Consider the following 12,050-nt stretch of genomic DNA (forward strand, 5'->3'; position numbering starts at 1 on the left):
TCTGTCGAATTTCTTTCTTTCAATTCCCATTAAAAAATACACACGTAAAAAAAGAATATACGCTAGCTTATACCGAAGGCGGAAAACGTTTAGCTTGGTCCAATACTTTCTTTTCGTATAACTTCGGGTCCTTGCTGAAAGCTTTCCAAGCAGGCTCTTGAGCAGGCGAGTCTGGATTTGGCGTGTCTAATAATTCTTGTACACCCAACACTATTTGCTTCAAAGTGATTGCTGGTTTCCAATCTTGAGATTCATTCAATATACTTAAACAAACAGTACCACTAGGATACACATTTGGATGGTAAAAATTTGCCGGGAACTTGACTATGGGTGGTTTTGATGGATACTCTGGAGGAAAGGTTAATTTTAGTGGGTAAACACCGCCTTCCCATATCGTGCCTGCTCTTCCTGGAATTCCAGCTCTCCACTGAGTCAAATCTAAAGAGCCATCTGCGCCTTTTATTGGTCTAGCGAAAAAGCCAAACGGATGGTCTTTTCTCCATTGTTTTCTCTCTTCTTGTAATCTGATATTGCGAAGGGACATATCTCACTTACTTTGTGGGTTCAGGGTATGGGATAAAAAAACAATAATAATAAATAGTGGCAGCAAAAAATGAAGGACAAAGTAAAAGATTCAAGTGGTTTCAAAGTAGTTTTGAAGTAGTTATACAAACAACGCAAAGGGTATTAAAAGGTTTTCTGTTTTGTCTGTTTTGTCTGGTCTGTCTGTTTTGTCCTATGCGTCTGTCTGATGATTTCGTGAAAGAAACAAGATTCTTTTTTTTTTTTTTTTCGTCTTTTGCTGCGCGTCGCCACAATAGCAGTTGACAAATTTCGTCTTGTTCTGAGATATTCTATCAATCAGTGAAAAGACCGGTTTAAAGTTTCAATCAGTAATGCTCATAGAGGAACTCACAGAACACAAGGATTCGCCATTGAGTGTTGATCCGTATAAAGAAACTACGTATGAGTTTGCAAAACCAACCAAGGAAGAAAAAAATCAGCAACTCATTGATGACTTTTTGAAGCCATCTCCAGAACTTAGTTGGGAATTGCTCGATCTTGTACAACCGAAACCAGATGTGGATAGGGAAAAAGTGATTCAAAGACTAGTCATTAATCCATCCAGTTTGAACAGAACGAAAATCAGATTCAAGAGATCGGGAATTGAGGGTAAGATATCAGGATATCGTGAGGAAGTCGATTTGAATGCGGTGAACGCATATGCATCAAACTCTTTGAGTATCAATAGAGATTACACATCAAAAAGTGAAAGTCTAAGAGGAAAAACTGGGTTTTTACCCTTTCAACCTGGAGGATTATTACAACAGGCGTCAATGGATCGTGAGGTGAAGGATGCTACTTCCAATTTGCATAGAAATGAGTATGGTTTGTTTGATATACCACCTGGGCTCTCGCGAGGTTTGGATGTCGGAGAAACAAAGGGATTGGCAGAATTGGAGGATTTGAGCAAGGAGGAAGAGGATCAAAATGGAGGAGATTTCACTGAATCCATTAAAGAGCATTTTTTAGTAGATGGAACAAATGGCGAAACAGCATCAGCTGGATCAAAGTCAAGACTCCCGTTTGATGCGAATGAAATAGAAGGATTAGTCCCCTTCGACTATAAATCATTCAAGTACGACGACAGGAGACCGGTTGAAAAGCGAGATTGGGCACATGTTGTTGATTTGGACCATAAGATAGAAGATTTTAACGAATTGGTGCCCAATATGGCCAGGAAATGGCCATTTGAGCTAGACACTTTTCAAAAAGAAGCTGTGTTTCATTTAGAACAAGGTGATTCTGTTTTTGTAGCAGCTCATACTTCGGCAGGTAAAACCGTTGTTGCTGAGTACGCAATTGCAATGGCAAAAAGAAACATGACAAAATGTATTTATACATCCCCTATCAAAGCATTATCAAACCAAAAGTTTAGAGATTTCAAAGAAACTTTCAAAGATATTGACGTTGGATTAATTACTGGTGACGTTCAAATTAACCCAGAGGCCAATTGTCTCATTATGACTACTGAGATTTTGCGTTCAATGTTGTATCGTGGTGCTGATTTGATTAGAGATGTCGAATTTGTCATTTTTGATGAGGTGCATTATGTGAATGATATAGATCGAGGTGTGGTTTGGGAAGAAGTGATTATTATGTTGCCAGATCATGTCAAGTACATTTTATTATCGGCCACTGTTCCTAATACGTTTGAGTTTGCCAACTGGGTTGGGCGTACTAAGCAAAAAGATATCTATGTTATTTCAACTCCGAAAAGACCTGTACCGTTGGAGATTTTCATATCAGCCAAGAATAAACTCTTTAAAGTTGTTGACTCAAGTAGGAGGTTTCTTGAAAATGAATTCAAGGCTCACAAGAATTTGCTTGAAGCAGGAAACTCCAAAAAGGAGCTTCCTTCAACTACAATGGGTTCAGGAAGTAGAGGTGGACCAGGCGGAACAGCCAGAGGCGGTAACAGAGCAGTCACTAGGGGCAGAGGTGGTGCTAGAGGAGGCGGTCGTGGTGGTGGCGGTCGAGGCGGCGCAGCCAACAATTATGGTAATTTTTCAGGTCCTAAAAGGTTTGGAACAGATGGCCCAAACAAAAACACCTGGCCGGAATTGGTTCATTATATGAAACTGAATAATTTACTACCAGCAGTTATTTTCGTTTTCTCAAAGAAAAAGTGTGAAATGTATGCTGATTCTCTACACGGGGTTGATTTTTGCACTGCGAAGGAAAAATCAGAGATTCACATGTTTATTGATAGAGCTGTGGGAAGATTGAAAAAAGAGGATCGTGAATTGCCTCAAATTATAAAGATTCGTGAAATGCTTAGTCGAGGTATAGCAGTACATCATGGTGGTCTTTTACCAATTGTTAAGGAATGTATTGAAATTTTATTTGCCAAGACATTGGTAAAGGTCTTGTTTGCAACTGAGACATTTGCCATGGGATTGAACTTACCAACTAGAACAGTTGTGTTTAGTTCGACGAGAAAACACGATGGTAGAGGATTTAGAAACCTTTTGCCGGGAGAGTTTACTCAAATGTCTGGGCGTGCTGGTAGAAGAGGATTGGATGCCACTGGTACTGTCATAGTCATGGCTTACAATGAGGCATTATCTCCAACTGACTTCAAAGAAGTGGCTTTAGGAACGCCTACCAAATTGCAATCACAATTCAGATTGACATACAATATGATTTTGAACTTGCTCAGGATCGAAGCTTTAAAAGTAGAGGAGATGATAAAGCACTCCTTTAGTGAGAATTCCGCCCAGGTGTTACTCCCAGAGAACAAAAAGAGACATGATGTGCTTACAAACACATTAAGCAGTTTGACTTTGAAATCGTGTGCCGAATGTGACTTGAAGAATGTCGAAGAAACTTGTAAGCTCATGTTTGAGTACGAGGATGTTTATGGCCAATGCGTTGTCGATATTCACAGATCCCCCATATTGAAGACACAATTGTTGAAGATTGGAAGATTAGTTTGCTTTCGAGATAAGGAATCTATATTGAGATTTGGATTTGTTGTAAAGTCAGATAGCGTTAATGACAGTATTTTCCTACTCACATTCAACCATGGCAAGGAATACGAAACTACACAAGAAAAATACAAGTTGCCATACATTCCAATCAAAACTTATTTGCGCAACAACTTTACCAAAATTAAATATGGTGGCGGTCTCAAAGTGGTAACGGTCCCATATGAAAATGTCAATTTCATAAGCAGGCTCGCATTGAAGGGCTCAATGAGTGCGATAATTGAAAACAAACGCGAAGCGGTTGTTCAAGCAGAAGAGGAAATCAACAGTGCTCTTTGGTTCCAAAACAAGTTGGACGAGATGAGTTTCAACAATACCAAACAAATATCCCTTCATGATTTGTGTACTGAAAAGGATAATGTTTTGTCAAAGATTACTGACTTGCAAGCCTTCACATGCTCAAACTTCAAGCAGCATTATGCTGAATATCGTGAGATGCACCTTCTTCGAATGGAATTGGAAGGATTGGAGAGGTTGATCTCAGATGAAAATTTGGATCTTTTGCCTGATTATGAACAAAGATTAGAAGTTCTTGAAACCCTCGGATTCATCGATGAGAAACACAATGTTGTTTTGAAAGGTAGAGTTGCGTGTGAAATTAACTCTGGCTGGGAGTTGATCCTTACTGAGTTGATTCTCGATAACTTTCTCGGTGATTTTGAGCCAGCTGAAATTGTAGCGCTTTTGTCGTGTTTTGTTTATGAAGGTAGAACTCAAGAGGAGGAACCACCATTGATTACTCCAAGATTGGAAAGGGGAAAAGCTAGAATACATGAGATTGCTGACAAGTTGCTTCGAGTATATATCGAGAAACGGGTTTCGCTAACGTCAGAGGAAGAGGAATTTGTTGAAAGTAAACGATTTGCTTTAGTCAATGTTGTTTACGAGTGGGCGAACGGGTTAAGTTTCAATGAAATAATGGGCATCAGTGTTGAATCAGAAGGGACAATTGTCAGAGTTATCACAAGGTTAGATGAAATTTGTCGTGAAGTAAAGAATGCCGCCTTGATCATTGGTGATTCAAAGTTACATTTGAAAATGGCTGAAGCACAGGAAAAGATCAAACGAGACATTGTGTTTTGTGCATCGCTATATCTATAAATACCTTTTATTCTATGTACATAATACCCTTCAAGCATTTTGCTTCAATATATTAAACACACCTCGTTTACCATTGATTATTTTATTCATCAAGTCTTGCAGCCCCGGTCGAGGTCTGACACGAGTCAACCCAATCAAAGTGTAAAAGCTTCCGATCGTTGTGGCATTGAGCACAACTCGTTTTTTGTCTTCGAATTCAGTGTTGTTGAGATATTCATTGATCAATAGTTCACTGTTCATCGAGACACATTTCGATAGTCCATTCAAGTTCATAAACTCCAAAATGATTTTGTTATCTAGTAGCCAGGTGATATCTGAGTCTATATCTGTCTCTGAGTTTGACAAGTATCCCATGTTTTGGAAAATTTTAAACTGGTTTATTAATGCAAGAGCATAGGCTTGTTTGCCTAACCGTCGAAGGAGATCGGTTTCAATAAATACAACCTTGCCTTCTTCATTTGTAACTCGTAGCTCCAAGTTGGTGAGTCCGTTAGATACGCACGCGAGCTCTTCATTCAGCAACTTTACAGGATCAATGTAGTTAATCAACGGTTCTACATGTTGCTCGTATCGAGAGTCACTCGATGATGCTTTTAAAATTTGATCGAGTATATTTGGACCATCTCTTTGCGCTAAAAGCCCCGGGTTTTCAGTCTTGGAAAAGTGTACCGTTTTGGTATTATCTATGAAAGCGTAGTGATTCAAAAATGAAGGTTTAAATTTGCGATAGATTTCACTAAACAGTTTGTACTTCGGTAGAAACCAGGTGCTGATTTGCCGGTTCGGCAGTAGTCGTATTGCAGTGTTTTGTAAGGCGGTAGTGCTGAGTCTCATAGTAGTAGTGTTGTTTCCATTTGAGTGAGTGATAACTTGTGGGGAGCGTATTGTGGGATGCTGTGAATGTATTGCGCAAGAAAAAGGAATGGAATGGGTTAGTTGTGGCTACAATGAATATTTTGCAGCTCATCCAAAAAATTTCTGTTTTTGTCATCAAAATTTCAAAGTATCAGATTGGATCGAATTTTCACCCAAAATTTTACAACAACCTGGGAGAAATACCTGAGAACAATGTCATCTAAATCATCAACCAAGAAGAAGCAGGCACCATCACTAGATCCCGCTCCACAATCCGCATCTAAAAAGATAAAAATACCAAAATCATTCATTGTTCGACCACACTCATCAACCGCCAAACCAAAAACCATAGCCAATGTATATCTAAGTCGCGAAGTTTTTGAAGCGTTGGAGTTGAAACCAAACGATTTTGTTCATGTTGGTCAGTTGAATGGCCAGCCAGGTATCATTGCCATCGCTGTACCGAGTGATGATATACCAATGAGGAATGTAATAACAATGTCCAAAAATTTCAGGCATCTTGGTGGATTACTACTAGGAGATAGAGTCAACATAGTGAGACATAATGGGCAACCACAGTATGTTCTGGAAGTGACGGTAAATGGAGAAGGGGACCCAAAATCGTTGTTGGAAGAAATAGGGCTCATCTACCCCGGTTTGGCAGTCGAGGAGAATGGAGTAGGTGGATTCACAATCATTGACATACAAGGTGGTATAGAGGCAAAGATGAAGCAATTGACTATTGTAGAGGATGAGAACCCTTTACGTACAGTTTCACCTGCATACATATACACACCACAAGCTACTATAGAGAAGAGCAATGAAACACAACCTTCAATCACCAAATATCCACTTTTACCACACCCCCCAACGTTTTCGCAAGTCGGTGGACTTGCAAAACAGACAAATCTACTCAAGTCCACTATAGAACTTCCCTTGCATAACCCAACTTTGTTTTCAGACTTTGGAATATCACCACCACGAGGTATATTGCTTTATGGTCCACCAGGTACAGGAAAGACAATGCTTCTTCGATGTGCAGCTAATGATATAAATGCGCATATACTAACCATTAATGGACCATCGATTGTATCAAAATACTTGGGAGAGACGGAAAATGCTATTCGTGAGATTTTTGAAGAAGCAGCACTATTCCAGCCATCAATTATTTTCATGGATGAAATTGACTCGCTTGTTCCGTCTCGTAATTCAGATGATTCTGGAGAGACAGAGAGTCGGGTTGTTGCCACGTTGCTTACAATGATGGATGGGATGGATAATAGCGGAAGAATAGTTGTTGTTGGAGCCACCAATCGACCAAATTCGATAGATATTGCATTGCGCAGACCGGGTCGATTTGATCAAGAGATTGAAATTGGCATACCGGACGTTGAAGCGAGACAAGATATTCTACAAAAGCAATTTGATAAAATGAACAAGAATAAATATGTATTGACCGAGGAGGACATTGCCACGGTGGCGACAAAGACTCATGGTTACGTTGGTGCTGACTTGACTGCATTGTGTAGAGAGGCAGTGATGAAAGCTATCAATAGAGGTTTGGATAATGGTACACCACAGGACGAGATCACAGTGACCTTAGATGACGTATACGAAGCGCTCGGGGAAATAAGGCCATCAGCTATGCGAGAGATATTTTTAGAAATGCCAAAAGTATACTGGTCTGATATCGGTGGACAAGAGGAATTGAAAAAGAAACTAGTCGAGGTAGTTCAACTACCACTAGAAGCATCAGCGTCGTTTGCCAAGTTGGGCGTCAATGCACCAAAGGGTGTTTTATTGTATGGTCCACCAGGTTGTTCCAAAACTCTAACGGCAAAAGCACTAGCAACAGAATCGGGTCTAAATTTTTTGGCAATCAAAGGACCAGAAATATTTAACAAATATGTTGGTGAAAGTGAACGTACAATTCGGGAGATTTTCAGAAAAGCTCGAGCCGCTGCCCCATCCATCATTTTTTTGGATGAGATTGATGCTATTGCCAGTAATCGAGATGGCGATGGTGACGGCGGTACCACTACTACTGCATCAAAGAATGTTTTGACATCATTGTTGAATGAGATTGATGGAGTCGAAGAGTTGAAGGGTGTTGTCATTATTGGTGCCACCAATAAACCAACTGAAATAGATTCTGCATTACTTAGACCAGGTCGGTTGGATCGTCACATATATGTCGCTCCACCTGATTATGAAGCAAGATTGCAAATATTGACCAAATGTTGTCGCAAGTTTAATTTAGTTGATGTTGATTTGGGTCAATATGCTAAACTTACCGAGGGTTGTTCAGGTGCTGAAGTTACCTTGTTGTGTCAAGAAGCTGGTTTAAATGCAATTATGGAGGATCGTAATGCACAACATGTTGAAAATAGACATTTCGAACATGCTTTGCAAGGCATTTCACGTGGCATCACTCGTGATATGTTACAATACTACAATGATTTTGCAAATAGATCGGGATTACGTGTATAGAAATTACGATATAAACAATTTTATATGAAGGGTAGCGTGTTTTTGAAAGTTTATTGTTGTTGACACCCTTCTTGTAAATTCTTTTCCAAGTCAGGTGGTAAATCCTTTCCATCAAAATCAAGTCCATCAAGCCCATCTTTGCCATTGCCACCAAAACCAGGCAAGAAATCACCAGTGTCACCCACCAACTCTACTGGTGGTTGACCCAATTCTTGTAAACTTTCCAACATGGCATTGATTTGATCTCGTTGTGCCTTATTTGAGTCGCTATAACCATCACTTTCAAATACTTTCAAAATATCTTTTGTCATCTCATACTGCTTGGTATAATTTGAATATTGTTCTTGATCCAACTTGTTCTTGTTGTCTTCTAAGTATTGAGGGAACTTGGTGTTTAAGTCTTTGATTGGCTCATACAATACTTCTTTTGAGCTCAATTGTTCCAACATGTCTATCAATAATTTACTCATATCCATATCGCCGCCACCCAATCCATTTTCATTCATGCCCGCAAGCAACTGAGTCAAAATATCTTCAGGATTAGTACCGGAAGAATCATTTTTAATCTTGGAGTCAATATCTTCACCAGATTTACGTAATCTTTCCATAGTCTCCTTCATGACAAAATCAAAATTGGCAGATTGTTGAGCTCCAGACTCTGCTTCCGATCGATGATCAGTTTCAAATTGTTGCACCAAAGTTTCAAATTGTTTTTGCGTTTCCGGATCTTCAATCTTCATATCCTTGATTAACTCAGCAACAGAGTTTTGGAAATCTTCATTAATTGGATCAGTGGCAGATGCAGTATTTGTCTTGCCATCCTTTCTGGAAGTGGAGCCACCACTTTGCGACTGATTGTCGACCGTCGATCCTGGTGGTTTATTGAGTACATCGTCGGCAAAATCATCCAACAAGTCATCTAAATCGTCAACGTCATCTCCACCAGTAGCAGCCTTGGATTTTTCCTCTGGTTTATCTTGAGGGTTGGTAGCAGAAGAAGTAGCAGTAGCAGCAGCAGGAGCATCATCGGTAGCAGCACTTGTACTAGCACCAGCGGTGTTACTGGTGTTTTGCACAGTGGTTGATGCTAAATCATCTTGTTTCTTGATTTCTTCTGACATCAGGTAGTAGTAAAGGAGGTTGGTCACTGGCTCAGGATGTATAGAACGGAAAGATCAAAAGTTGGGTTATTTTTATGTAGATTTTGAAAAATTATCTTCCCTTTGATTCCCATTGGATTTTATTTTTTATTTTTTTTCTTTTTCTTTATGTGGGGGAAGAAGGAGGGGAGGGAGGGGCGAAACAAGGTAGCGTAGTGATACATGTATAAGTCACAGGATCTGCTAGAACGTGTACCATTGACAAAAATATAATGTATTTTATGCTCGGTTAAATTCAAAGAATAACCCAACTGTAAAAAGTATCAAAGTCTGTAATAAAAATCAATCACATACATTTATATTCTATTAACAAAACAAAGGTAATAAATATTACGATACTCCACGATTGGTAAAGTTGATATAACATGTCATCCAAACCTTGTTTCTTCCCCCTCTCTCTTTCCTTTCCTCTATAATTTAGGCTTTGAAGCATCAGCACCTCCAGCGGTTGCACTTGCATTAATCTCCAATGTACCATTTTCATTTGCCTCATTCATATTGTTACCAAAAAATACAACCGTCACCGTCAAATCGTCACGATATCTTCTAGATACAGGATTTGGAATCGATATAATCATTGAGGTTTGTTCCTTTGATCCACCATTGGATAACGCATTACGAATTAAATGAGTTGACACGTTGTTATCTTGTAACAAGAAGCTTCCACCACCAGTTGATTTCCTAATAGGTTTCTTGCTTGCCTTATCCATAGTAATATCCTCCACTTCTGGTAATTTGTTTTCACCAACTTTACCAAAGAAATTCCAAAATGATTTTTGTGGCTTGACCATCTTTTCTCTTTCCATCCATTTGACTACTAAACCAATAATCTCCTCATTGGTTAACATTTCATACAATCCATCACTGGCCATCACCAAAAAATCATTGTTGTCAGGATTGATTTTGGTTGTGGTTATCACCGGTTCAGCAGTAACATATGGCGGCGATGTTAAGTGATTGGGTAATCGCTTGCCAAAAAACTGCTTGTATATACGTTCTTGTATTGAAGCTGGGAGTTTGTAACGACAATCACCAAATGCTCTGGTTGGTTCTAAACTACCCAAGACTCGACCATTACGAATAACTTTAGGTTCATCTGGATGTTCACTGATGATTCTTGCCACTTCCGTTGGATTTGAGCCTGTTTGATCAATACTCAATTGTCTAGCTGTCCAATGATTATCCTTGAAAGAACCCAAAATAGCTCTCGAATCTCCTGTTACAGCCACTTTAAGCATTTTTGAGTTCGTGTCGTAGAATGACAACAATGCACAGGAGCCAGATAACGCAGGCATCAATAATTCAGCAGCTTTTGCTTTGTTCCCATCAGTGAGTAATTTTTCAATATTTTTATTGACAATTTCATGATCCAATTTTAGAAATCCATTTTTTATAGCTTGATCAATAGTTGCACTATTTGGCACATATCTAAGATTCTCTTCTCCTTGAACAGGCTTGTAGATTGTACCCAACTCATTAATCACATAATTAATCAATTCATCTCTCAACTTTGAACTAGTAGTCCAGCCACCATGCCCATCAAACACACCAAAGAAGAGCCAATCAGTGGTGGTTTTGATGTTGTTGTCTTGCAAGATTGGTACTTGAATAATCTCTTCAGCTCTATCATCTTCAATGGGAGAGTTTGAGGGCAATTGGCAGATATCATACCTCATGACCCCTTTACCTCGATTGATGAAATAGCTTTCTTCAAACTGACGTAATTTCGTATCAACCTGCTCATCGTTTAGCAAGAAAATACCTTCTTTGTGCTGTTGGTGACTGATACTATTCTCTTGATGCATTGATGATGTCGAAGTGGAAAATAGCTTCTTGTCCTCCAACAATTTTGGAGGTTTGGCAAATGAACTAGCAGTCGCATTTGCTGTTATTGCACTTGTTCCTCCTACTGCTTGAGATGATGGAGGCAGCAGTGGCAAGGTATCCAAGCTGTAATAATTTGATTGATTGAAAGCAATATACGAGCCAACTATTATGATGCCAGATACAAGTGCCACATTCTTGCCCTGTTTCAGATATTGCTGTTGTTCAGTCTTGGGAAGTGATCTGAAAAATGTCTTTGATAGATTAAGTAACTTGGAAGAATTGACTGATGTTTTGGAAGTGGAGGATATAAGTCTTTTGCTTATTGTTTGTAGTTGCTTATTGGTGAGATATAAAAACTTTGGTCTGGTTGATAACATGAGTGATGTGGTTCAAGTTGTTTGTATTGTAGTTGTAATGGGGTCGGTATGTAACCAAGCAACTCTAATTGAATATATATATGGGGGAAGAAAAAGTCACTTCTATTGAAAGGCAACGTGTCGATACGTAGCGTTGAGTGTATACTTGATGGTTGTCTATTGAAAACAAGCCTTAGGTGTTAGTGAGTATATTTGGAAGCAAATGGGTAGTGTGTTCTTCAGTTTAATTTGTTGATTGATTGAATTTGAGTGAACAAAGTGATTGAAACATACAATTTATTGGTTTCTTTTTTTTTGTTTTCTTAATCTGAGCATAAGATTTTGGGATTTGGTACACGCATCCAATTACCACATTCAATTACATAATGAATAATCCTCTAATCAAGCTCAACAAGCTCAATTGGGTGCTTCATAGAAGGAGTTGAGTTAAGTATGTATGACCTCGTTACTCTGGTATTGTTCGTCTAAACAAGAGAATGCTACAACATTTTGCTTGATGTTCCAGTCATTGATGTGGATGCAGATCTATACCAACGAAGAGCCGCTACAGAGTTCAACAACTGATAAATGTTACCTGTAATGGGGTATGTGAATCGAGAGTAATGGCTCCGCTCACTTTATTCATAAATATTACATGAGTTTGTCGCTGATTTGCTGACTTTGTACCCATCTAAACTTCAAGCTACAGA

The 12,050-nt window shown here is 39.1% G+C and overlaps 6 protein-coding genes across 6 annotated transcripts; 2 read left to right on the top strand and 4 right to left on the bottom strand. All coding sequences in view use genetic code 12, as the record gives it.

The window, feature by feature from the left end:
* Positions 1-67: 67 nt before the first annotated feature.
* On the bottom strand, positions 68-544 carry CPAR2_205740 (E2 SUMO-conjugating protein; the record flags this gene model as incomplete). Its single annotated transcript, XM_036809467.1, has 1 exon — positions 68-544. One exon carries the CDS (start codon positions 542-544, stop codon positions 68-70), a length of 477 nt encoding a protein of 158 aa, XP_036666101.1.
* Positions 545-896: 352 nt separating this feature from the next.
* Positions 897-4,652, top strand: SKI2 (SKI complex RNA helicase subunit; the record flags this gene model as incomplete). The annotated part of the gene is made up of 1 exon (XM_036809469.1): positions 897-4,652. The coding sequence occupies one exon, from the start codon at positions 897-899 to the stop codon at positions 4,650-4,652; it is 3,756 nt and encodes a 1,251-aa protein (XP_036666102.1).
* Positions 4,653-4,682: 30 nt separating this feature from the next.
* CPAR2_205760 (uncharacterized protein) lies at positions 4,683-5,486 on the bottom strand (the record flags this gene model as incomplete). Its single annotated transcript, XM_036809470.1, has 1 exon — positions 4,683-5,486. One exon carries the CDS (start codon positions 5,484-5,486, stop codon positions 4,683-4,685), a length of 804 nt encoding a protein of 267 aa, XP_036666103.1.
* A 234-nt stretch (positions 5,487-5,720) lies between these two features.
* Positions 5,721-7,997, top strand: CPAR2_205770 (AAA family ATPase; the record flags this gene model as incomplete). The annotated part of the gene is made up of 1 exon (XM_036809471.1): positions 5,721-7,997. One exon carries the CDS (start codon positions 5,721-5,723, stop codon positions 7,995-7,997), a length of 2,277 nt encoding a protein of 758 aa, XP_036666104.1.
* A 50-nt stretch (positions 7,998-8,047) lies between these two features.
* Positions 8,048-9,118, bottom strand: PEX19 (Pex19p; the record flags this gene model as incomplete). Its single annotated transcript, XM_036809472.1, has 1 exon — positions 8,048-9,118. One exon carries the CDS (start codon positions 9,116-9,118, stop codon positions 8,048-8,050), a length of 1,071 nt encoding a protein of 356 aa, XP_036666105.1.
* Positions 9,119-9,567: 449 nt separating this feature from the next.
* On the bottom strand, positions 9,568-11,361 carry PTC5 (type 2C protein phosphatase; the record flags this gene model as incomplete). Its single annotated transcript, XM_036809473.1, has 1 exon — positions 9,568-11,361. One exon carries the CDS (start codon positions 11,359-11,361, stop codon positions 9,568-9,570), a length of 1,794 nt encoding a protein of 597 aa, XP_036666106.1.
* Positions 11,362-12,050: the final 689 nt, after the last annotated feature.

This window comes from Candida parapsilosis, contig 005809 (genome assembly GCF_000182765.1).
Source record: "Candida parapsilosis strain CDC317 annotated contig 005809".
In the NCBI taxonomy this organism is placed as follows: Eukaryota; Fungi; Ascomycota; class Pichiomycetes; order Serinales; family Debaryomycetaceae; genus Lodderomyces; species Lodderomyces parapsilosis.